Genomic DNA, 26,874 nt, shown 5'->3' with positions numbered 1-26,874 from the left:
CAAGTTGACAAAAAACACTGAGGTTCAGTTCTTGGGTTGAGGTACAGTACTGCACTAGATGTTGTTTTTTTACTGCAGGCTGTTGCTATAATTCAGTACAATGCTCAGCCATTAGAGTTCAATGTCCCTGAATCTTTGTCTGCAAAATTTGGCATGTCTTTTACAAATAAAGAAAATGTAGCATAATGTAGAATTAAAAATAATCCAATGTGGGATACATCCTGGACAGGACACCAGTCCATCAAAGGGCACACAGACACAAACACACATACTGACACCAGGGCCAATGTACTGTATCCAGATGCAAATTAACCTACTGTACCAGTTAATATGTTGTCTTTGGACTGTGGGAGGAAACCCATGTAATCACAGGGAAAACTTACAAACTCCACACAGATAGCAACCCAGGGATTAAACCCAGGGCCCAACACTACAAGACAGCCATACTAACTAATGTGCCACTGTGCCCTTTTGCCCTATCAAAAAAATATATAGTTGTGAACTGAAGCTTGAAACAGACATACACAAAATCACAAAGCACAATTCTTTTTTGTATTCAATTGATCAGGGTAGATGTTTTCATTTTTATTTTCATGCAGTCACAACCTGTTCTGGCCTACTTTTTCTCTTCACCATTCAAACTGAGGCAATATCATCTAAGACAATGGACATCCAAGACAATAATGTTTTTCTTGGGTTAATTTCTTCAAATAAGTTGCACATAGTTGAATCATTTGGAGAAGAATTATGCATGGAAACATTTCAGAGACTGAATGTGCAGTGTGTACATTATTTGGGGCTACAGGCATAAATATGCAAGCAATTTTAACTCTACAGTATGTGTTTTAACAACCTGACAAACTTGGTTTGAGTGAATGCATTTAACTTTTAGAAAGACATTTTAAAAAGATTGTTCTTCATTGCTTTGGTTTTGCCTTTTCAGCAAAAAAGAAATGCAACAACAGCACAATTTCAGGAGGAAATCTGATTGCAACGTCCGCTTATACGAGCCTAAATAAAATCTACACCCAACTCTCTGCAATAAAGAGGCATTTTCTTGCATCCCCCAAGAGCAAGCCAGTAGATTTGCAGTCAATAACAAAAAAAACCTGTGTCACTGCTTGACAGCACAAGTGATTCTCGCATTTGTTTTTCTAATAGCTTTTCAGCATTGCTTTTGGTTGTGACAACTGTCAGGCGAAGAGTTGAGTCAGTAGCTGAAATTACTTTTTTAAGGTCACAGTAGCTCCACAACAGAAATAAATGTCTTACCACAGCATTTGTGATATAGTGGTGTAGCCAACAAACCCCTCTCCTATCATTCTTGTATTATGAAATTACGACTGAAATCTTTCTAATCTTGAGAGGGCAACGTAAGCATCAAGCTGAAAATGTCAGCGCTCCACTCTAGGCAAAACAATTTCATAAGCTATGAAAATTGAAATACAGGCATGTGAGACCACAGGCTAATAAGCAAAAAGCAAACAAGCAAACACAAAACATCATTAACTGACTACCTGTGGTTCGAAATGGATTTCTAAAATTTCCATTTACTAAAACAGTAAGCATCATCCTTCAAACCACACTACATCATTACATTGCCAAGTTAGCTTCTCGGTCTTACCTTACTGTCAAAATACTTCCTTCCAGTTCTGGTTTTAAATTCCTTTTAGAATGCACTTCAGCCACTTGCCGATCAATTATAATGTACATGAAACTCAAAACAGGAATGACCCATTAGACTAATTTCTCCATGGATATCACAGACAAACCTGTCAAAATGCCCCTTGCATTAACCTTCAAAGCCTTTCAGATGTAATGTTGCATTTTTTAAGAAATGCTGTGGTGAATGATCTGTGCTACCCGGGGTAAATGTGATCTGTACCCATTATTTCACATTGCCTTTTCAAGTCTTTTTACAGTACAGAAGATTGCAGTGTGTGGTTACAATTGCAAGATGTAGGTTATTGTGCACCATAAAACAAATAGAAAAACGATGGTATCAGCTATTCCTAAATTATTCTTTTTCTCAGGACAGTAAAGTCTAAAGATACATATTGAACAATTAAATATTATTGACGCTACTTTGTAAAAAAGTAACAAAAGGAAGCACATCCAATCTCAAGTAACCTCACCTGTTGGACCTCTATATTTCCATATAGTATATAATGCATATTTGTTGCTAGACACCACCTCTTGAAGAGGAATAAAGTCTGGGTGTTGGAACTTCACTATACCTGTAGCACACTACATGGAATTTCAGTATATATAAATTGCTACTGTATACAGTACATACATTTCAGTAAATATATAGAGCTTTACAGTATAAAGTACATTTACTGCACTGTGTTAACTGATCTTAGTGCTTTTCAAACAAAGCATGTGCTGGCTTTTCAAAGACCAAATATTAATAGTTAAATCTGTTGAGTTTGCAGGGGAATTATTGCAAAGCAGAGAAGACTCATGTTCACATCTTTCTCCAGGCTAATAAAATAATTCTCCTGATATCACTGATATCTCAGTTCTATTTCACTGAATAATTTCATTAGATTATTCAACAAAGTCAGAGCACTGGGCTTTCAGGTGTGTAATGTTTTTTTAATGCCAGGTATTACACTGTAAATATGAAATTATATGTAATTAAATGAAAGTTGGGAAGTTGGCATACAGTACTGCACAATCTCCTCATTTCATTTTACTGAGCATAGGCCATATGTACAACCAGTAATATTACATAAGAGGTAATATTACTGATGGCACTTTTAAGTGCCTGCCATTCTATTTTCATTAGGCTATGCAACAAGATCATTTGGATTCTATTACATTTTGCTGTGGCAGGAAGTAACATCTTGAACAGAGAGCATGTCCAATATTTTATTAGCAACTCCATGACAAATAGCATCACTTACACCTGTCTTAATGGGTTACCTTAAATATCCTTTAACAAATAAGGTGATGATTTAACTTTTAAAGGATAGATGACAACATGCAGCTTGGACATAGATCAACGCTTGTCACTTCCTGCATGCTGTGAAGCTTTGATAGCCTTGGTGAGCACAACTTTTTGCATCTCAAAAATGTAGGATCCAAAGTAAATCCATTAGGAGTTTTGACAGTATAAAGCTGTAATTAGGTTTTTACTACTATACATAATAAAGAGATTCTGTCCTCTACATGAAAAACACAATTGGTAAAAGGAGTCAAATTAAATAGGTTATCAAATCCTTCAACCTCACGTAATAACTTCTATAGATAAACAGAAAGTGTCAGAATGACTGTATGTGAAACTGCATATTCTTTCACTAATCCTGTTCTAATTACTATTGCTTTTACTTTTATTGCTACAGCTTTTTAATAGCAATATCAAACAATTACACTCTAACAACCCAGCAACCTACTCCATTGCATAGCCAGTTGCTTAGCCTGACAATCTAATACAATATGAAACACAACCATGACACCTGTGGAAAAGATAAAGGCAGAGATGTCAAATAAGACTTTTTGTAAACCTGCAATTAAGCCAATGTAGTCCTTTGAGGTAAATGGAAAAAATGGGCATTTCCCTCATTAAGACAGATGAAATCACCAATGTTTCCTTTCATATAAAGTAGTTGATGGAAATAACTCACTCATCAGTTAGTTACAACAAAATCCGACCTTACAGCCAAATTCCTTGATTTTAATGATCAGTATTTGCTCTACAACAACAGAATACAGTCTTCAATTAAAGCAATTTAAGGAAAATGGACTTTTTCAAACCTCACATTTACTGGAAAAGTCAAATATGCAAGCTGCTCTGGTACAGTGAAGTTTTGTTAAACACAGAGATACATTTCTTAAATTTAAAATGCCCATTTGCATATTGAGATTTATATGTACACACAGTATATTTAACTACAGTATTTGACACCTTGATCATTTAGGCACTTCTCAGAAAACTCAACCACAAAGTATTTCCCTTTGCTTAATAATAAGAATGCCTGCAGCACATAATTAATAATGCGTAAGGAATCAATTACCTGGGAATCTTCCAAATGAAACTGGATTTCATAATTCTTAAACGGAGATGGGTGTTTCTTCAGGTGATGAAGAGCCAGTTGGACAGCTGGTAAGACCTCAGCCGTAAGGTTGCCTCTCCCAGGATAGTTGGTGAGGGGCATGATCCACATGACAGGGAGAGTGTGGGGACTTTCGCAAAGTTTGGGCCCCCTCAGCCACACAAAAAGAACTAGAATCTTTAGCGCTTGTGTCCAGGCATCCATTTTACCTTCTGGCACCCTCGTTCTTGCTACGTCTCCCCGTTTCAGTGTGTCTCCAGGGAATAAAAGCCCTTAAAGCCTTTCTTTAAGCTTGATCTCCTGCAGCCTGTTGCTACTCTGTCCCGCAAGGGGGTCTGTCCCTTAGAGAATACACTGAGAATGTGATTAAGGGATAAAGAGCTGCTCAGGGCTGATTACTTCAATCTGCCTAGCACACCAGTTCAGTAAATGCCAGTGGATAGCTCTGCATTCCTTTGATTTACTTGCATTAAAACCAGGACAAATAAAAGCAATGTAACATCTCCACACCTTTAAACATTTCAGAGGTGATGGAGGCATTTTAATCAGTGTATGATAAATACAGTATGTACCTCTTTAAACAGGCAGGATTGTGTTTTGCTGGAGGGCAAAACACGGGAATTTGTGAAAGGCCTGATCTCACACACAAATTGAATGAAGAACGAAGCACAGGATTATACCCTTGACACAGCAGACTGCTGTAGAATCATTCTAAACAATAAAATTGAAGATGGCTGTATAACCCTTTAAGATCTATCTTACACCTTAATACTTTCTTCATTGAGACATGTTTTAAAGCAACACTTACAGGAAATCAGCTAACCAAGCACCTCTAAAATGTATCTTAATCCTGTGATGTTTGCATTATTGTAAATGTATTGCAGCTACCAGCATGTCTGCCTTTATACACAGCTGTATGGCTACAGTATGTTATCGTTTCAATTAAAAAGGGAGGTTGATCATTACTAACCATGATGCAGCTAGTCCCTGGCATTATGGTCAAATTAAAGGAACAGGTAGACGTGTTTATTCTGAGCTTTCAGGGGTCATATTTTTCCACAATTACCTCCGTAAACATAGAAGAGCAAAGTGAAGGAGTGGTTTGGTCTCTACATTCCCACCCAGAGATTTGTGGGATGCTGCTGTTGTGCACTTTAACTTGGTATTTCCCACAGCTTGCTGCTAAGGTATAAATGGATCTCATTTCTAGTGAATACGAATGTTTTCAATTAGATTACCTGATGAAAAAGAGTAATAAAAATGAACACACAGCTTCTGATACTACTTATTGATCGCCGGGATCTGTACAGCAACTAATCTGTCATGCTCAATATCTGCAATGAGAAGCTACATAAATCATGTATACATTGTTACACTTTATGGTCAATCACCGCAATCAGCACTGGGATTTCTAAGCAATATTATTCAACACAAAGTAATGAATTTTATGTTTTATACATTAATCTACGAGTATCATTTGTACATCTGAATTCGGCTTGGGCCACATTTCTTTGGGAATATTAAGGAGATGTATTTCTTCAGTAAATTATCGCTCTAAAGCAAAATGTGTTTTGCTTAGGAGAAAGCGTAAATGTTTTAGACATAATGCAATAGAATGTTAATTATAATTCCCTGGGGCTGCAGAGAGGTCAGTGTAAGATGCCAAGGGTGGATTTTAGAGAACAAACAGCCCTAGTCTGCAAATAATCTCCAGACACCAAACAAACATTTGCCCCTTTCAGAGTTTCTAAAGTGAATAGGGAAAGAAAATCACAGGAGATAATGTATTGTAGCCCGGGGCTCCTTAAAATGTATAAAAAATTACTTTAGACCCATAGTTATATTAATAGAATTATTCTCACATTGATGAAGTCTTCTGAGATTCTTTGACTCAATAAACAATAAAACAGTGCAATAAACCTATGTTTTACTTATATAGTGATATTACAGGCTGTTGGTTATTAAACAAGTGAGCTTCTCCATCAAATGTTTGTAGTTCTTTCTAGTTTTTTATTGCTACATTCCTCATGATTCTGATAACATGACACATTTACAACTTTGCATCCCGTGCTCCAATTCACAATGTTATGCATGTTTCCTCTGTGGGAACTAGTAGAAAATCAATGTCCACAGTCAATGCACACTTATTAGTATAGTAAATCCTTTTTGCAACAGGAACAGCTACCAACCAGTCCATAACCTTAGATGTAAATTAAAAGGTTTGTTTTCTGTGATCTACTGTAGGTCTAACCTTATGACTAGTATTCCTGTTCCTCTTCTTTAAATCCCCCACATATCAATTGAAGCTACTAAAACAGAGTCATCTGAGACTTTATGTGACCGGCAGAGTTGTTGAGTGTAGTATGCACTGTTCTGATGATAGTATGTGTTTTCTAGAACTACCTCTAGAACAAACAGGACTTGTATGGTCTTCCAAGCTATACATCAGATAGATGCTACACAAAGCCAGTAATCACCACATGTTGTCAAATACAGTATGAAAGCTAGAAGAACAGAAACCAACATGTGCAACATCTACTTGGCATTGCTGAGTACCTGGTATGTGGTACTTACAGTATATCTTGTCTCTGCAAATTAACTTTTCTGTACATACTGTACACCTGTAGATACTGGACACTGTGTGGAGATCCCAAGGCATATGAATCACAGTCTGCGGGTTTTGTTTTCAGCGACAATAAGTAATTCAGTGTACAGGAAGATTATAAAGGTGATCCTGATAAAAGAAAACTCAAGCTAAAAGAAGCGGAAGATAAACTGAAATGAAAGAACACGCAGAACGTGAAGGGATATTGAAGAGTTTGGATCACCCTGCCTACTTACATGGCCTTTTTTAAATTCTAGACTATGCTACCAGATGTGTCAGAATCAAACTGAAAAAAGAATTGCTCAATTCTTCACGATCAGGTCAATGTTAGATTTCCATGTTGCAACCATATTTTTCTCCTGCTTCGATATGTAAAGTGAACATTGCAAGACTATCATCGCGCACTTGAATAGTATGCCCTCATGAAGCTTCTGAGTGGAATTCTCACCAACTTCAGGTTCTGTGGTATTAAAATAAAAAAGGCACAAAGCTGCTATCTTAAAACAGTGGTGACCATTGTTGCCTCACAGCACTGGGGACCTGGGTTCAAGTCCTGGCCTGGGGTGCTATCTGTGTTTAATTTGTATGTTCTCCCTGTGTTCACGTACTGGTAGGTTGACTGGCTTCTGGTAAAAATGGCCCTGGTGTGAATTTTTGTGTCTGTGTTTGCACCCTGTGATGGACTGGTATCCCACCCAGGGTGTACCCTGCCTTGCACCCTCTGCTTGCCAGAATAGGCTCTGGCTCCCCCACAACCCTGACTGGGGTGAAGAGTTTTGAAAATGGATGGAATGGTTGAAAAGGAACGTACTGTAAGTCACACATTCAGGATTCTTAGCCCCTCTGTACTTTTTTTTTGGAGTAAAGTCCATGATAGAAAAGCCTAGGAATAAATACTGTAACTCTAAACTCATCCATTTTCAAAATGTTTGCATTTTATTAAATTAACCCACTTCCATCCACTGAACTATGCACTCTCTGTTAAAACATACCTCTAGGATTAAGTCCGACCTGCACTTTCCTAATAGGTATTTCAAATGTACAGGACTGACAGGCTAAATGTCAATTGCAATTTATCTGGGAAAACTACGGGCTAATTACTGTACTCAATATTGGACATGTACCAATACTGTTGGAATTCAAATGAATTTCATTTTGCAAGCCTTCAAAGCCATTAAAGTTCACCCCTTCCCAAGACAAAGATCCAATTCTGGATGAGTATCCAATATATTACACGTTATAAATAATCTTAATGATGAACAAAACAGACAAAGGAATATAAAGAATATTTAATTTAACGGCATGGGTTCCTAGAGAATGCAATGTAATTACTAAGCCATGAAAAGTTTCAGCAACACCTTTGCATTCCATGCACTGTCAATTTCTGTTAGATTTTCAAAGCCCACTACCATAATGATTGCATTTTTAACAATTAGGCCATATACCTCATGAATTTCTTAATTGACCTCAAGTGAGCTTTTAGTGACATTTATTAAATGCTTTTTGGCTAAGACTGCCTTTCCACTAAATTAAAGGTAATTATGTTCCTTTGCACCTTTAAAATGCTCTACACAACCATAACATAAGTTTCATTAAACATACTTAATTGGATTGTAATAATAAAGATGGCAAGGAAAGCTAACATTGCAAAAAACCTTCAATTCGACTACATACCAGATCAGAGATTGGTTTATTGACTGGTTGATTTAATTTTTGTTGGTCAATGGTTTATTTTCAGTAATTTTCAGTCATTTATGCTCACTGTGACAATGTCGAGAACTAAAAAAATGTGTTGTTTCTTTTTTAGATCAGTTTTACCTTCATATTGGGTGAGGAGAATTAAATTTGTGATAAATGTCATCAATTAAAAAAAGTGATCTACAGTATATATTTCTTTCGTAATGGTATTAATCTTCTAATCGGATAATGTGGCCCTAAAATTTCCATTTTACCCGAGCACTAGATACAGTAAGTGCAATGAGCAAAAATATTCTACGATGCTGATAATTTCCAGAGGAAACGAGTCCTCTCCAGTCATTCTAAACACGATGGCCATGTGGTTATTCTGATGAGGAAACTTCGTCATGGTTTTTAATCACCTGTGATATTTTTCCAACCATCTGTTGAGACAGAAGTCTCATAAGGCATCTCTCTGGTGAATGAAGTTGGCCGGAATTACTTACAGTACGTCCCGTTTTTCATAATCAAAATAACAGATGGACAAAGTTACATAAAATGTGCTATAGCCCGATTCCTCGATGCAGAAATATTCTAAAAAGTCACCACCATAATAATGTCAAGGAGATCAAGATTTCTCGATTACTTTTAATATTGATGGTTTCACAATGATGTGCTGGCTAGACTAGAAAAGATTTTGAACAAGAAATTACTGCCATCTTCAGGTAAACAAAATTAGCAGCAAGCTTGTGACAAAATAATATAAATCGTGACTGAAATAGATTATTGATGAAGGTGGCAAGCGTCCACTGTAAACAGCACATTTGGCATTAAAAAGAAAGTCAAGTAATTTTTAAGCAACGTTCTTAATGTACGATAAAAGGATAAATGTTTCATAGCCACTCGAATTTACAGGAATCATTCATATCTATTAAAATGACTAAAAGGATCTTGAAAGGACAGTATATTGAAAATACGACATGCACCAGCATATACTATACTGTAGGAAAGCATTGTGACTTTATAATCCCTGCAAATGTAGACATCTTTTTTACAAATGTCTATAATTGGTTGCAATTAAGCAATTGATTGCAATTGAAAACATCAGCGTTTCTACATCGATTAACGGAAGAAAAGTTAAATGTTTCCTTTCTGTTTTGCGGTGCTTTAACGTTTCCATTAACAATATTTCGATGTGTTGTATACATCATTCCTCACAGAAATTAAAACCTGTATTCGGTTTATTTAAGTCTCTTTTCATGTCACTTAGTTATTTTAACCAAAAGTAATCTACAAAATAATTCCCAAGATTTTGAAATTGCCATGACGTTTGCGCAGGTATTTTATTTTTATCTATTCTGTGTTAAGCTAGGTACTGTATAGGGTATATGGCCGGTAGTGTGGATTCAGTCCCATTCTTGATTAGTTTGTTTTGGGGATAGGATGTCACGTTGTTCTATTTTATCTCTGAAGTCTTTCTGCATCAATACTAAGAAGATCTGGCTGCGGTGTGCAGCGCAGGTGTACCAACCCATCTCAGAATCCAGTTTCCACATGAATCTACCGTACCTGCATCACTGGCAGTTCATCGTGCATGCATAGTTCCCCGCCAGTGTTATATCATGTAGACATGACTGTAACCGTCAACCAACACCAACGACATATTAATGAACAGAACACTGCGAGTTACCTCAGTGTCGTAGATTTTGGGGATCAAAGAGAAAGAATAATTCCCGGACTCTTTCGTATGCTGAATGGCAAGCTGAACAGCGGGGTCGATCCCTTGACTGATACTGCTCATAAGCGCTGATTCATTCATCGGCATCAAGACCATGATGGGCAACTCTTTGCCGTCTTTAGCATACCACGCATTGTCCAAATTGTGCCCAGCGTTGTCATTGCAACCTCGTGCAAAAACAGGTCGGAATCCCAAGATAAACAGAAGCATGCATCCCGACACCACAATCATCTCCAAGCTGCATTTCCTCTGGGATGAAGCCATGCTATCTGAACAGGGCGACGGAATAGATGCACCCTTTCACTGCCCTGGCATTGCAAACTGTTCCTATTTTGCGCGTTTATGGTGGATCCTACACCCAACTGTAAATAAAAAATATATATATACAGAATTACAGTAAAACAAAAGCCGAAGGCAGAGATGCAATCAAAATATCCTTTTCTTTAGGGTGAGGGTATCACGGTAAGGTGCAATCTTCTTTTAATGGCGCTTCGGTATGATTCTCCCTAAGCACCTTCCAGATGTAAGAAAAAAAAACAGTGACGATGTGATGAAAACGGGGATTTTCTCACAGATGTGAACAGACGAAAGAGATTCACTTCCCCTTCCTTGCCGTCTGTGATCCACAGCAGTACAGTATGTGCTAATCTGTAAGTCTCTCCAACTCGATCCCTCCTTTCACCTCCCAGATACCGACACAATCAGGGCAGTACATCACAATCCAAAGTGATGAAGGGGAGAAAAAAAAAAGAAGAAGCAATATTATTGAACTACTTGCAGTAAGAGTGTTTGGATATGCAAACGAATCCCGTATCCGAAAGTATTCCTGGCGAAAAAAAATCAGAGTGCGGATACTGCATTCCTGCCAGTGCCCTGTTTCTTTGAAGGAGAGAGGGGGGACAATTCAACGCTGTTACTAAAAGGGAGTAAAAAGCAATCTTGCAAGCAGCAGCAGCTCTAGTGAGGAGATGTGATCGAGTCCGTTCCTTCCAAGCCTGAGTCGTGCTGCTGCTGCTGCTGTCTTGGTGCTTCTGAACAGGTCTTCTGTGCCTGTGCTGATCAGAGCGCGCGAGAGAGAGCGAGCTGTGCAGGAGATTAAAAAAAAAAACCTCGAGGGAACTGTTGGTACCCGTTCCCATGCAATCACCAGCTGCCTAGAAGAGAAAGGTACTGTAATAGCGTCTTGGATTGTTTTTTATTTACTGGCATAATAGACTAGTAAAATGTCACCGCGTAAACCTAAACGCCTTTAATTAGATTTCATGTTCAAGTAGAGATATCAGAGAGCGCGTACAGCACCGCAGTCCGAACCGACCCGTACCTCATCGTTGGCTGTTTGACACGCATGGTAAACTACGGTTTCAGCGTATTGGGAAGAGCTACTATTGTTTACGCAGAAGAGCACCGTGTTGAATCACTGCGTGTAATATGGTCTTTTTTTAGTAACTAAGAATGGATTTCAACTGAACTGTTCCTACCCAGATACTGAACATTTTCCAGACAAGCACTCACACAAGCTCTGATTAGTTCATGTTGTTAGGATATTTTACATTCTCTTTTACAAAAGCGTAATTTTACAGATTTCCATTATATCCGATTATCAGATATGGTAACAGGTTATCATGCATGCACCTGACCCAAAATGTTCATGGACAGTTGCTTTGTGACAAAAATGTTTACCAGTTTTACCAGACGAACGTTGTTTTAAAATTTGACTTGAATTAAACATTTGAAGGTTTAAATTAATAAATCCTGAATGGTTTAAATTATTTTGAAGCATCTGTGTGATGGAAAAGCGTTTTTTATTAAATTGCCAGACGCAAGGGTATAATTAGAAGGCTCTGGTTTATACAAACACTGCCATCTAGCAGTTCACGATAACTGGACACTTTTCTAGGAATTGTGACATTCAGACCATGATATGAGTAAATTATAGTCATAATCATAAAATGAAAAGGCCATCTCAGTCATAATTCTTTACCCCTATTTTTCTAGAAAATATATCAGACATTTTACTACATGTCTAATGCCTATGATAACCAATGAATGTTTCGTCCATTTAGCTTAGGTGACGAACAATAATATACGAAAAACACTGAATTTTTGTTGAATGTGTTTTTGAAATATGTGTTGAGGTTTGTTGTAGAATTGTAAGGTACTAAATTAAACCTTTCTTGGTTAAATATCTTACCAATTATGTACAAACATGCCTTCGAAAATGTTTAAGATTTAAGTACTTTGAAACTAAAGAACGAATACACTGTTAATGCAAAGAAAACAGCGAACAACTTATGTTTAATAATGAAAAGCAGTTCGAAATGATAGGAAAAGGGCTATTCCGACAATAAAGGCAGAGCATTGAGGTTGCTATCCGAGGTGCTGAATTAAGATGCGCGTCCACTTCAGAAGAGCAGAGACCAACAGATCCTCTCTCATCTCTCGAAAATGAAATCTGTGTTCTGAATACGTTTATTTAAAAACTCGTTTTGTAAGTGCGGCAGTTGCAGAATATATGGTTTCACACTCTACTCGTAGAAAGATCTCTCTGTCCCTGGAGTGTTAAAGCGATTCAACTGCCTTTTCGATCTCTTGTCACCTGCAAACTCAGATGTTCTGCTCCGAAGCTAGCTGTCTCTCTGGCGCCTAACATCAAATAAAGCAAACATTAAATTAATAAATGTATATTGAAATTCTTAAAGATAAATTCACACAACAGAACTTACAGTGTAAATGTCCGTTCTAGATATTATTCTGTACGTTTTTTACATGTATAGCGTTATAAGGATGTAAACAACCTGATGAATAAAATAGGAGTCCTAAAAACATTTTATAGATGGTGTATATAAACGGTAGGGATGTATACATTTTACTATGAAGTTAGATATAAAAGGGACAAAAAATAGGAAACTTACAGACAATGAAAGGGAGTTGACTGATGTACTAGAAGAGCATTTTACTCAGGTATTCACTAAGAAAGAAATAAACAATATACCTCAGTCAGCAGAAGGACAAAGTTTTGTATTAGTATTAGGATAGAAGAGTGAGAGTGATACTAGAAGTTTCAGATACTAGAAGTACTTCAGATAAATGAATCCCCAGGGTGTAATGGTATCTTACCAATTGTACCCAAGGAAACAAAAGATGTTATTCAGAAGCCATTGGCAGGTCTTCCAACAGTCGCTTAAGGCAGGTGCAGCACCCAGATACTGGAGAATCGGAAATGTAGTACAAATCCATAAAAAGAGTGAGAACACCTTACAAAAATAAATTACACACCAAAACATCTGACATTTGTTACATGTAACGTAATGGAAACAATCATAAGAACTAACCTGGTGGATCATCTATATAGAAATAATCAACAGGAATTCAGTAATGCTAGCAGTATCTTGCCTAACCAACACCGGAGTAAGGTACACTCAGACCTATGATACGAGTTACAGTATTCATATTTTCAAAAGACTTTTCAAAAAGATTTTATCCCCATAAAATATTAATTTTCAAATTGCAGGTTGTAGACATTCGGGAACACTTCAGTGTTTAGATTGAGAATTGGTTATTAAATAGAAAGCAGACACATATAAGGGGTGATGTAATTAGAGGAGGACTTCAGGTATCTGTACTAGGACCAATACTTTTCTCAATTTGTATCAATCTCTAGATTTCGGTATACTTAGCTGACTACATTTTTCAAATGATACCAAATTAGGCGGTACAGCAAATACTGTAGAGGTAAACAAATGAATCTGAAAAAGAATTAAAAAGGTGAACTATGAATACATATTATGATATATGATATTAATATTATTACGTTGACACATGATTTAAATCTTCCAGACAATGTAGGGAAGCAGTAAAGCAAACAAAGTGCGAGGATGTATAGTTAAAAGCATAGAATTTAAATAAAAAAGGGATGTTATGTTGAATTCTTAACACACTAGTAAAACCTCATTTAAAATATTGTATAAACTGTTGGTCACAATGTTATAAAATAGATACTACTGCTGTGGAATCATTCCAGAGAAGAGCTACCAGATGCAGACTGAAAGAAAATGTCCTTAACTGACAGACTGAAGGAATGAAACTTTTTTAGTCTTGAACAGTGAAGCGAACCAACAATTAAACAGGAGCCAGATGTTCCAAATGGAAACTATTCAGACATACATTTAAAAACCAGAAAGGTTGTGGGAATTTGCAACAAACTACCCAGTGATGTTGTTGAAGCTAAGCACATTAAGAAAGAGCTGAATGAGTTGCTTGCATTAATTAACCACTGACTACCAAATAGGCTGCCATGCTATAAAATAGATGCCCTCCACACTACGTCCTATGTTATCGCTAACTGTGGCTGAAAAGCAGATCAACACATTTGTCTTCTCTCAAATTGACTACTGTAATGCTCTACTTGCTGGGGTATCTAAATCTACTTTGAACAAACTGCAGTATGTCCTAAATTCAGCAGCCAGAATCCTGACCAGATTTAGTGCAAATGGTCACATTACTCCTATCCTGGAGTCCTTGCACTGGCTTCCTGTCAAATTCTGTTTGGACTTTAAAATCCTCATGCTCACCTACAGTACAAAGCTCTGCATGGCTTGGCACCTCAGTACCTGTCTGAACTATTATCGCCCTACTCCCCACCTCGCAACCTTCGCTCTTCTAATTCTGGTGTCCTTACTGTCCCCCAAGCCCATCTACATTGTATGGGTGACAGGGCCTTCTCCTGTTTTGCCCCCAAGCTCTGGAACTCCCTGCCCAAGGATTTCAGAGAGTCACCTTCTCTAAACTCCTTCAAATCCAGACTCAAAACCTTCTTCTTTAGAAAAGCCTTTACTTAACTGGTTCCATTATTCACTCCCCTGCTTTTCTTAGTACCACCATCTATGGTCTCCTCTGTGTATTGTAATTGTGTTTTATCTTGTGTATTCTTTTTATTTATTGTTGTTGTCATCCTGTAAAGTGCTTTGAGAAGCCACCTTTAAAGGTGCTATCTAAAATAACATTTTTTATTATTATTATTATAACCTTTCTAATGTTCTTATTTCAGAGGAGCTCCAGTCAAAGGTGTAGAAGTCCTGGGTAGCCTATCATTGAAACACTGCCCCTATTAGTGGCATAGTGTTCCCAGGGGTACCATCAATAACACTAATCCTTGTGTCTGTTTGTCGTTGAAATATCCTTTAATGCTGTGTTCCCCTAGGAATCTAACCAGTCTGTGGGCTGCCAAGGATGAACACAGTTTCATTAAGGTAGGATCCATATGGTGTCAAGAGAGAGTAAATGTGCAATTGAAGGGAATATTGCGCATTGGACGAGCAAAACGTATCAATGCTGAGCTGCTATTTTTTCAAGGCTATGATGTGCATTTTGATTATAGGCCCAAATAATTGCAATAGCTTCTTAAATGAAAGGGGGTTGGGGGCTGATTTCCATAAAAGAAAAATTGAAAAGGTAAACAAGAACTGTATGTAAAGAAAAGGAAGAAATTCAAGAGTAAGAATTGTCATTAACAATGTTAAAACATCGGCCAAGCTAGTTTGAAGAAGGATTGGAATTAAGTTGTACATACTGTACATGGTTAGTGATACTGATTTGCTGATATGACTTTTGAGCAAGTGGCTACAGTGTCATACCCTCAGTTTTCTTTGTATTCACAATTGAGAAAAACCCGAACAACAGAATTAAAAACAGATCATTTTTAGTAGAAAAATGATCATGTGTGAAAAAAATCTATCCTTACTCATGAAAATGTAGGTAAATTCAAGATGCAATCTTTTACATGACGACAGACTGAAAAGGGTTCAAATGATCTGAAAAGATCCGTCTCATTGTTTCACAGTTGTTATGAATGAGGTACTGTAGCGATTTCCATTCCATCTGAGTGGTCAGCATATATATTTCTACTTGTCAAAGGCTACCAATAAGTCTTTTGTGGGTCTGCATTGAACCAATATAAACAAATCTATAGTGGGCAGGACTCAGAAAAAGGATACAAGATAAAGCCACCTCTGAGCATGCAGGAATAAATAGAAATGCTGGACACAACTTCTTTCTAAAACAGAAAAAAAGACAATTACCCTGAAAGAGGTAATAAATTCAAAGCTTTTATGTAATTGTACAATGAGATTGTTGTTGTTGGAATACGTCTGGCAAAAACCCTTGTGAGATTAGGATGGTTGGCTGTTGGTTATCAATCATCAGTGAGACATGTGAAACAAAGATTTCTGATTAATGTAGTGAAAAATCAATTGATTTTTCCCATTCTACTTTTCCCATTATTTGGTTTCAGTACTGAAATACAGTATGAGATGCTATTGATTTTTATACCACTATGTCCCATTTTCTCCTACCTTTTGTGGTTTTCTAGCCTCATACTAAAGCAAAAAAGGTATTCCATTTACACGTGCAGCTGTACCAGTTAAAAATATTTTAATCTAGAGCCCCTCTATCAGACACTAACTATTGAGTGCTGTATATCAACAGATGTGGTTGCAAAACATATAATACTATTACTTAAACCTAGCTTTATCACACTTCTGAAATGAAAAGTTATAACCATGGGAATTGGGATAAAAAAACTTCACTTCATACATTTTAATTAATTTATTGGAAAACATGACTTTGAAAAACACCCCCTTAATTATGCATTCAGTAGAACTGGCCAAACTGTAGACATAAGTTTATTGTTATCCATTATTATATGTCAACTATGAAGTTTTAGACTAATTAATTCATATCCAACTAGCAAAACAAATTGGAGCAAATTCCACAAATAAATTGGGAAGTAGAGAGAGTGCAGGAAAATGACGTCAAGAAAATCACATTAAATTTCTTAATTTCCAAATGCAGTGAGGTTGATATGCCATTTTAAGGATGAATCTTCTAAGATGGCAAACAAGTCATTTTTCTGGTTCATTGAACTAAATTACATTTAGTTCATTTAGCTAAATTACCAACAATGATTTGCATCTGAGACAACTAAAAAGCGGGAATCTCCGAAGGCTACTTCATCCCTAATGCAAGTTTTCCACTGGTGCGTGAGTTCTCCATATGCATACTGTAGATCAGTATAATTTTATGCTGGTTATGATTATCCTAGTCTGCTTTAATATATACATATCTTCACAAAAAGAAAGTGAAAATATGGATATCTTATACTTGCATCAGTCTGTTTCAGGATCTCTTACAAAGCCTGGCCAAAGTGACTGAAATGAAAACTAACAAAGTGAATCACATGGACATCCTCAAATTAGTGAAACAAGAACTAAAGGACACAAATGGAAACAAAGGGGGTGATGAATTTAAAATTAACAAGAGGACAACTTTTTGCACAAAGCTGTGGGAGTCTGGAACAAGCCTCCCAGCCATTTCGTTGAAAGCTGATACCCTGATTTTCTTCAAGAAAGAGATGGATGAGATCACAGATGACTGATTGAAAGACTTTCTTGCATTTGCAGCATTGACAGGTAAGCCTTTTTCACTGCTTGTTCATTCCCCCCTTAACTTCATGGTGCAAAACTCTATACATCGTTTCAGTTTCTAAAGACCAGAAGTCAAACATGATAGGAATGTAATAGCTATACTACCATTTTTTTCTCCGTTATTCCTTTGTGGGACTGTACATTTCAGCAAGCCTTTTATTTCTTCACTAAAGGCATCAGTTTTGCAAATTGCTGAACCTGAACCAATAAAGGGTAAAGCACAAAACCTGTATGTACAGTACATCAATATACTGCAACAACAATTACATGTTCAACCAAGAAAACTCCATATGGCACATGACCCTCTCATACAGTAGCTGTTGTTGGTAAATACTACGTTTTTTGCATAAATCACAGCCTTGTTGATAGTTTGGAGAATCTCCATTACGATGTTAACAGAACTAGACAAGGAAGATTAAAGGACAGCATACTTAATACTTTGGCATTGGCTCACCTGGAAGAGTCAACTACAGCGCTAGCCAGAGATGGACTTCATTACAACCCCTCTCACTTCCCAGAGGAAACCAGAGACCTGGGAGCTGCTACAGTGATGAAGCTAAAGTCGAGGAAAGGGTGCAAGAGAAGATGTGCTAGATTAGAACAGCCTTCCTCCCAAACTGTTCTACTGTTAAATGACACCATTGTTAACAACTACTGGTGTTGGTCAAATAAGCTTGCTGTATCTGCAAAAGAAAAAGGTGCTAGATGATGCAAGGTTTTGGATGAAAATATACAGTACCCCTGGTACAAAAGCTTTGCTGTCATAGGCAACAGTATGTATGTAAAATGTATGATAACAATTACACTAAAATGGCATTTTAGGACTTGCAACATGTTCAGATAAACAGTGCATGTGTCAGAAAAACAATATATTGACCTTGGCCTTCAGCAGGCATGTGTCCAGTAACTGAATTTTTTCAACGTTTATACTGTAACTGAAATGTTATACTCGAACATTTTAAACTGTTCAGCTCCAAAATGTGCAGGATTCACCTCTCCACAATTCTTTACATTTTTCAAACCTTTATCTCGGGCGGTGCAGTGGCTCTGTGGCTAAGGATCTGCTCCAGTTTCCTCCCACAGTCCAAACACATACAGTACTGGTAGGTTAATTGGCTTTTGGGAAAATTGAATCAAGTGTTAGTGTGTGTGAGTCTATGTCTGTGTGTGCCCTGCAATAGACTGGTGTCCCATGCAGTGTTATCCTGCCTCATGTCCTTGCTGGGATGGGCTCCGTTTCCCCCCCACAACCCTGTATCAGATAAGGGGGTTTCGAAAATGGATGGATAAATGAAAAACTAAAAATGGAAAGCTTACTTTCAAATAGATAGACAATCAATGAGTGAATAAATTAGGTTACAATTTAAGTATTCGGGAAAAATCATTCTTGATCATTCTGTCTCTGAAACAATATGTGTTCAGCATTGGGTATCTACACCTGGTTATTTAGATTGTTTATTCTGAGGGAGATGCATTAGCTACAGACCATTACAAATGTCACTCATCCCTCTTCCAGAGGCCTATAATACTTTATCTGATGTGTGGTTCAGTTTTGCTATCACTCCGTAACAAAAAGTATAGTCCGGAACATTTATTTGTAAGCACAGTTACAATACCGTATATATTGTTCATAAAGAATTACCACTGCTTTCTTAATGGAAATAGTATCTTGCATTCTTCTATCTTACCAGACTTGACTGCTGAGATAAAGAAAAATAAATCCACTGGTCTAAGCCAAACAAAGGAGAAAACTCTACATTGTTTATCTATATGACAGTCTGGCAGTCAAAACTCTATGTGAATCCTGCTGATGCCTAAAGAACACATGTGTGGAATTTTGTAGAGAATATGCGAGATAAAAGTATGGACGCTTTCCTTAAATCAATCAAATAAAGAGGTAGGTCGATTATAATAATTATTATAAAAATAATAATACAAATAATAATAATTACTTTTATTATTTCTCAAATTCATCAATGAAGGCCTGATTCCTGACTGGGGATGGCACATTTTTCATTAGCATGATACCATAGTATATAATACAATGTTAAATGTTACTTTATTCATTTTGATTATCCTCTTTGGAAACCCTTTCATTCAAAGAGACTGCTGCTACAGAGTCAGTTACAACAGAAGCACAGATTTTAGGTCTTATAATAGAACATAGAAAAGAAAACTGTTTGGTTAAATAACATGTTTGCTTTGTATAGTAAGCCACTGACTTGTGCCAGGAACAAGTCGTTTCTGATAGTCACTACACCAGTACTTTGTAGTTGACATACCATGGACTGTGAATGTTTTACATAGTGATTACAATCCTTCAGAAGGAAGTGCATGCATAGTACTGTATATTTGTCTGCAAGTTGCATTGGTCTGGGTGAGATGCCACCCATTCCATGTGTAGTTGCTGTCTCTTCTTGGTCAGTTATCTTGTGGTACATGCAGAAATATAAGGCAGAGGTAGATAAAATCCCATCAAACCCAAAACACTCCTGAAACATGATCAATGTTATAATGTCAAAATAACCATGAAGCTGAACGAGGAGAAAGATATCACCCATCTATGTCATGGGAAATGGATATATTTTCAGTTAACAAGTTAGTTTTCTAATTATAGGAAAAAGACTGATAATGTATCTTCAAGTAGGAAGCTGCGTTAGCATGTATAGGCTACAAAGGAACAAGTTAAAGGTTATTCCATGCTGAAACGAGAAGTAACAACGTTTCGGCTGAGGAGCCTTCTTCGGGTGTGAGTTTGGGTGTGATAATGTATCCTTTTTGCTGGAAACTGAAATGAAGCTGTGCTCTTTTAACATAGCTTAGGTAGAGTTAAGAAGAAAACTTTTCTACCAATTGAACATGAATGCTAATATTTCATTTCACTTGTATTTCATTACATTTGCTTCATAACTGGGTGAACACTCCAAAAAGACAAGTGAAATAAAACATACAGATGCCCTGTGTTTTGCATTGTAAAATGTGTTGGTTATTTTGCACATATTAAATACGTCACTGTTAGTGGTGCTGTATGAACATTGTTAAAATAACCTTAAAAACTAGTTTACCTCCCTAATGTACTGGACTCTGAAGATCATTATGCCATGAATTATGTTCTTGTTTGTTTTTTTGTCCTGACACTGATCATTTAAATGGAAATAATCCACAAATGTGAGAAAATCATGATGGATTAGTGTTGAACTGCTTTTCCATGTGTGAAACAATCCTCTGATCATCAGAGCACAATACAAAAAAACAAAAAACAAAAAAAAACATCTTGATAAAGACAAGAAGCTTAAGCACAGATGTTCAGAGAATAGAAATTAGAAGATCCCTTAGTGTGCTGTTTGCTATCCCTGGATGATAAATACTGGAGAATTCCTAAGAAGCCTTGAGGCATCCTTTTTTTTGGTTCGGATAGAGCTTTTTGCTCCTATTTTAATTCATTTTGGTAGTTAAAAGTGCATCGTCTTTGGCATGGACTCCTTCAGGTTGACACTGGGGTGACAAACGCTTTTCATGTGTGCTGAACCTGTCAGAATTAAGGGAGCAGTTTTTACTAAAGCTGTCAGTTTTTGTATAAATCTCAGTGTAGCATGACTGGCTACCCGCCTGCAGTCTTTCGTGAGTTGCAGTTTATAAAACAGGCTATACTGCCTTGCAGAGGCTCTCAGAACAACAGTTTATACAAGCAATAAAGGCTCCCAGCCTCCTGATAAATCGTTTCTTATTGATTAAGCATTCATCATCCTTTACAATCTCTTGGCCTTTCAGGGTTAAGATGTAATCGGAATTATATTTTATAAAACACTTCATTGTGTGAATGTGTTAACAGAAACGTGCCTACTCAGACACAAAACTCAACTTTAAAACCAACTCTACCTGAATGCAGCTCAATATGCATGACTGCTTGAATCATGTTACAAAGTAAAAGTTTGCAGCCATCGAATTTTGTTTGATTGAAGCTGTACTCCATAAATAATACTAAAGCACTCAATCCTTTTTCCAAATTAACTCAACAAGTAATTTCCACATTTTACAGGATGGGAGGTACTTGCACTGATCTACTCTTTTCATGCTATTTTTGTTTATAAAGAAACAATTTTGTGGTGATCTACTGATACTGTATGTCAGCCAATTTGCTTTAAATTTATGGTTGATCTGGATTTTATAGTACCACAAGTTTAGCCTTGGATGTGTAAAAAGGACTAAACGTTAATAACCCGTCAATGAAATGTTAATGTCAGGAATACCTGACATTGAGTCACTAAGATTTGATTAGTATTGTATTGTATCATATTATATTCATGGGTATAGTTAACTTTTTTGTGATCACATTTTTGAAGATCAATGTAAATTCAGGTTTGCTAAATGATGTTTCGCAAGTAGAAGTTTGCTTTCTTCTTAACTAAATTATACTATAATGATAAAGTTATTATTTAAAACATATTAGAACAATTAATTGGAATGCAGTAGTTGCTATAAAATATTGTAACCCCTAATGGTACAGTATTTCACATTTTTTTTCTGGATATCCTATCTAGACACATTCTTTAGTAGCGCCTGATGCGTATTTTCTGTCACTGTAGTTTAAGCCACAAGTTAAAGCCACTTACAAAATTGTTTTTTTTTTTATTTTCTATAATCCCAGTTTTAATTTGGATTGTTTGCGGGCCAGAACCTTTCTGAAAATCAGCTTTGCAGGTCATATCAGGCCATAGGATATTTGGGTTTGTGCTAGTTTACTCTAACTCTTAACCCACTCTTCCTATACAAAGAAAAATTTAAAAAGCATTATTAATTTTGCCTAAACAGCAAGTAGCTATAATTTTTTTGTCCTTAAGCAGAAAACAGTATCGTTTGATAGGACATAATATTAAAAAATCGTTGGGTAAATAACTAGTATCGCTGAAAAAAATATTTTAAATGGGTTGACTATATTCACTAAACCTGGAATGCTGTGATGTGTCCTGCACTGTCAGATGCACTGTAATTGTAAATTGGTTACAATTAATACTGAGTAGTAGTAACGGAGTAAAAACACTGTTTTTATATTTTAGGGTTAAAAAGAATTGGCACTGATGAGTGCATTTCTAACCATGCTGAAAGTAAAATGGAGACAGTAATGTGTAAAATTTACAAAATAGATGAATAGATGAAATTTTCAGGTATGCACAGCGCAATGTTCTGCGATTCAGAACGAGGCAACAAAACGTCCGGTGAGGTGAAGCAGCCTTATGACACTCTAAACACACGGGCTTGTGAATACATCTATTTAAATCTAGATAGATAGAAATAGAAATATTGCTCTCGACTTTACGATGGTTTTGTCAACAAATACACCTTGTTTGTTAACTCTGTCTTCAGATCACGTTCGAACATTTCCGAGGCGAGGTGTCTCCTGCACAACCTGTACTTATTCGCTAGTGCATCTTATTACAATAGTCATTACAGTGACTAGTGCGCAGGAAGGGGCAGTTCACGTCACCATTCTCACAAACTCTCAAAACCATGGCAACTATATAAAGTGCTTTCACGAAATTCACGATTTTGTGCTTGATGTGGAACTTGTCAAATTCTGTGATACTGTTAATTTTATTTTGTTATGGTGCTTTTTGCAGGGGCGTGTTCAGTGTGCCTTTCTAGAGCCCTCACAGCTGTGGCTCGTCCTCCGGCAGCCAGAACAGCTGTGGCTACTAAAAGTCATGCGTCGCCCTTCATCCAGGGCTCCTCCACACTGAACACGCCCATGCAAAATGCACCATAACAAAATAAATTAACAGTATCATAGAATTTGACAAATTCCACATCAAGCACAAAATTGTGAACACCCCCTGAAGGGACGAGCAGGGCCAACCCCAGATGGGGAGGAACTTCCACTGGCCGTCCCGGAGGGATTGTAACCGAGTATAAGGCCGTCGTTTATCTTCTTTTTATTTTCTTTTTCTGTTTGCCTGTCCTGTCATGTATCTCTACCGGGACAGGCAGACCTTTTTCACACGTCGAGTTTTTATTTTGTTTTGGCTTTGCGCTCTTCCAGACTGCACCCCATTAAATAGGGTAAGTCCAGTCAGGTTACCGCTGTGCTGAGTGGTTCTTTTTCCCCAGGCTGGACCCCATTAAACAGGGGAACCCCAGCCTGGATGCCATGGTGCACAGTGTCACATTTATCATTTTGCTGTGGTTTTGTCCCCTTTTTTGTGTTATTTTGCTAACCTCACACCGTCCCTAGGGAGACAATCTGTCTTTCTTCCATGAGTGCTGCTTCACCAATGCCTGTCCAAACCACCTCTGGACACATGGACAGAAAAATACAGTGCAGCAGCCACACCCTCGTGCAGTCAAAAACAGAAACAGGCAAGTCAGAAAAGCATCCACCCATTTTCTAACTAACTTTATCCAAATCAGGGTTATTAAGGAGCTGGAGCTTATCCTGACAAGCACTGGGCACAAGACAGCGTACACCCCAGACAGGACACCAATCCATTACAGAGCACAGAGACACAAACACACTCACACACTAGGGCCAGTTTCCCCAGAAGCCAATTAACCTGCCAATATGTCTTTGGACTGTAGGAGAAAACCAGAGCACCTAGAAGAAACATACAAATTAAACACAGATAGCACCCCAGGTCTGGAATTGAACCCTGGGCCCCAGTGCCTCAAGGCAGTATTGCTAGCTACTGTGCCATACCAGTCAGTATGGCTTAATGTGCTAACAGGGAGAATGCATGAGCTAGGGGAATGACTGCAATAAAATCCCATCTTCAAGCTCAGTGACCATTCCAATATGCTTAAAAAATGTCCAGAATTAAATTCAGTCTCTTGGATACCATCATTAGAGGAAGTATGCTATTGTAAAAAAAAAAAGGAATTATGTGGCATTTACACCAAGCTGAGTGGAAATCGTAAAGTTGTCGGAATAAAAGTGTTCTACATTACAAGGATGTTGCTGTTAACTCTAGCCAAACTATAAGATTCTTCTTCAAATACAACATAGTGCGTATTTTTTGCAATTGATTTACACTTTATGATTAAAATTGTATAAAAAATGACACAGGCATAATTCAATATGATCAACAGACAAAATAAATTTACACATTAATATTTTAGGCAACGCTCAAATACCTGTAGTCTTTTAGTGAATTTTTGGTTACTAGAATAATGCTTAAATTGTAATAGAAACACTCAGCTGACAATTATTGCTTTATTGAATAGTATTAGTAGGCAATAAGTACCACAAAAGATACTATTATATGAATAAGGCATATACTGTACAAAAACAGCTATCTTAAGTGGGAAACAAAATGAAGCTTTCGGGTGCATTTTATACCGTATGTGGCAGCAGGCTCCTTCACAAGCGTGCAATCAGATAATACTATCAGATTTCACATTATACAAATTTGACCTGTAAAGGCTCAAATGACTGGAGCCAAAACAGATGTCATTTTCTTGTTGCAATTTCTCAGAGAAGCTTATTGTGAATGAGCATTAGGACTTGTACATATGCTCAGAGCTTCTGGTCAGCTTGCCTCCAGTTGATCGGCTGCTCATATTCTTGTGATTCTTAAGAGTAATAATGGGTTCATGGCTCTAACATGTAATCTATTTTCTGAGTCGTCATAAATCAATTTTGAAAACTGTCTCAGTGGCAAGACATATTTTGCACAAAGAACCCTAAATTTTCTAACCATATTATACTAATTATAATATATGTAATGCTACAAAAAAAATGTTACAAAACATGGCAGGCCACAGACAGCTGTCCTAAACAACATTTGTCTGTTTATACCGTATAAGATCTCGTTAAACAGTACACAAGTGGTCATGAATGTAAATCTTTTTCATTTTATACCAGCATAATACTACTTTTTGGTTTTCTCAACAGTTCACTCCATTTGAGAGACAGTGATTCAGAGCAGAGAACAAGGGTTGATTAAAATGAAGAGCCTCAATGAAAACCAGGACCATGCACATTTCAGCCTCATATAGTATTTTTTCTGATCCCCCTCTCTCCTTCTGAAGCTTTTGCTCAGTAGAGTGCTTTGTTTATTTGCATGACCTGGTACAGATCCGTTTCTCTACCACGGATGGCTGATCCAAACCCTCACAATGATTCATGTTTTAATTAGTTTTACACTTTGTGATGAGTCCAGGTTAGGTTTTTTCTTTCAAACATTTCAACTTTGTTTAAAAAACCATATGTGAATAAAGCTCCCACATCAAGCATCACATTAAGACTTCTGAGTTTTACGTTCAAATAAAGCAGCAATATGACAAACCAATGCGTCTTAAACACTTGGAAGGAAAAGCAGAAAAAAACAGCTTCACGCAATGTAACGTATTCATTGTATAATAATTTCGACCACAAGTCACAACTTTTAAATGCTTTCACTTTTTGCTTAAGGGAGATGTGTATTGATTATGTTACAATTAATTATGCACATAAATAATTAGCATGACAGAGAAGTGGATTAGCATTGATCCTTTGGCTAGCAAAATGTCTTCCTTGTGCTGCAGTGCATCATTCCTTTTGACAGCTTTCTAAAGAGCCTGTTGATTGCAGTCTTCTTAAAAAAAATCTGATTTAAAATATTGATGGAATGCCGCAGAAACTGGACACATTAAGTAACATTACGTATTAGAGAACAGCATACTTTTCATTGCATGTGTATATATCGCTTAAGATAAAATCCCTTTATTGGCCATATACAATTTCTTGTATTAGGAATTTGTCATTTCACATACCCCAGCTTGCTCTCCATGAGACACACAGGCAGGGAGAGAGAAGTTTCAGATCAGCCATTTATACAGCGCCCCTGGAGCAGTTGGGGTTAAGGGCCTTGCTCAGGACCCGTTGGGGTGCAGCCACAGGTGCAGATCCATAGCCACAGAGCCACCGTGCCGGCCCGTGTACATGTTGGTAATTATGTACAATTTAAAAAAAAAATGTTTTACAGAAACATTTTATAACTTTAACATTGTTGCAATAAATGGGGACAGCTCAGTTTCAGCTGGGATTAGCATGGTTTTACTTTCCATCCTGAGACAATGAGTATTGTTCTGCTGTATTTGCTGTCCTTAGGCCATTGACGTAAGTAAACATAAGGAAGATACAGATAATCAAAAGAAGTTCTAATAATTGACCTAGGTTAATTAACTTCACTGTTAAATCATTACGATCACCATATTACAGAATAAATATACAACAGTGACTGGGCCATTCACAGGAGGTCATTAATCCAGCCTTCATACTGTATGAATGGACCACACAATAAACAGACATATATACAAAGAGAAGGGTATGAACAAGCAGAA

The 26,874-nt window shown here is 37.1% G+C and overlaps 1 protein-coding gene and 1 long non-coding RNA gene across 4 annotated transcripts in view; one reads left to right on the top strand and one right to left on the bottom strand.

The window, feature by feature from the left end:
- Positions 1–11,127, bottom strand: part of gabbr2 (gamma-aminobutyric acid (GABA) B receptor, 2) — a 341,109-nt gene extending 329,982 nt beyond the window's left edge. Inside the window, exon 1 of one of the 2 annotated variants that reach the window (XM_006635781.3) lies at positions 10,031–11,127. In XM_006635781.3, coding sequence (XP_006635844.1) covers positions 10,031–10,342 — 312 coding nt within the window. In that variant the 5' untranslated portion in view covers positions 10,343–11,127. Of the gene's footprint in view, positions 1–4,019; positions 4,316–10,030 lie in introns of those variants that run through there. The other variant, XM_015357533.2, reaches the window with a different exon arrangement.
- A 29-nt stretch (positions 11,128–11,156) lies between these two features.
- LOC107078624 (uncharacterized) lies at positions 11,157–19,462 on the top strand. 2 transcript variants are annotated; one of them, XR_001479575.2, is made up of 4 exons: positions 11,157–11,245; positions 15,279–15,327; positions 17,246–17,544; positions 19,251–19,462. It is a non-coding gene; the product is annotated as an uncharacterized lncRNA (long non-coding RNA). The 2 variants fall into 2 exon arrangements; XR_001479574.2 differs by lacking the exon at positions 19,251–19,462 and adding an exon at positions 18,078–18,587.
- Positions 19,463–26,874: the final 7,412 nt, after the last annotated feature.

Source organism: Lepisosteus oculatus, chromosome 10 (genome assembly GCF_040954835.1).
Source record: "Lepisosteus oculatus isolate fLepOcu1 chromosome 10, fLepOcu1.hap2, whole genome shotgun sequence".
In the NCBI taxonomy this organism is placed as follows: Eukaryota; Metazoa; Chordata; class Actinopteri; order Semionotiformes; family Lepisosteidae; genus Lepisosteus; species Lepisosteus oculatus.
This window is presented reverse-complemented; position numbering and strand designations above follow the sequence as displayed.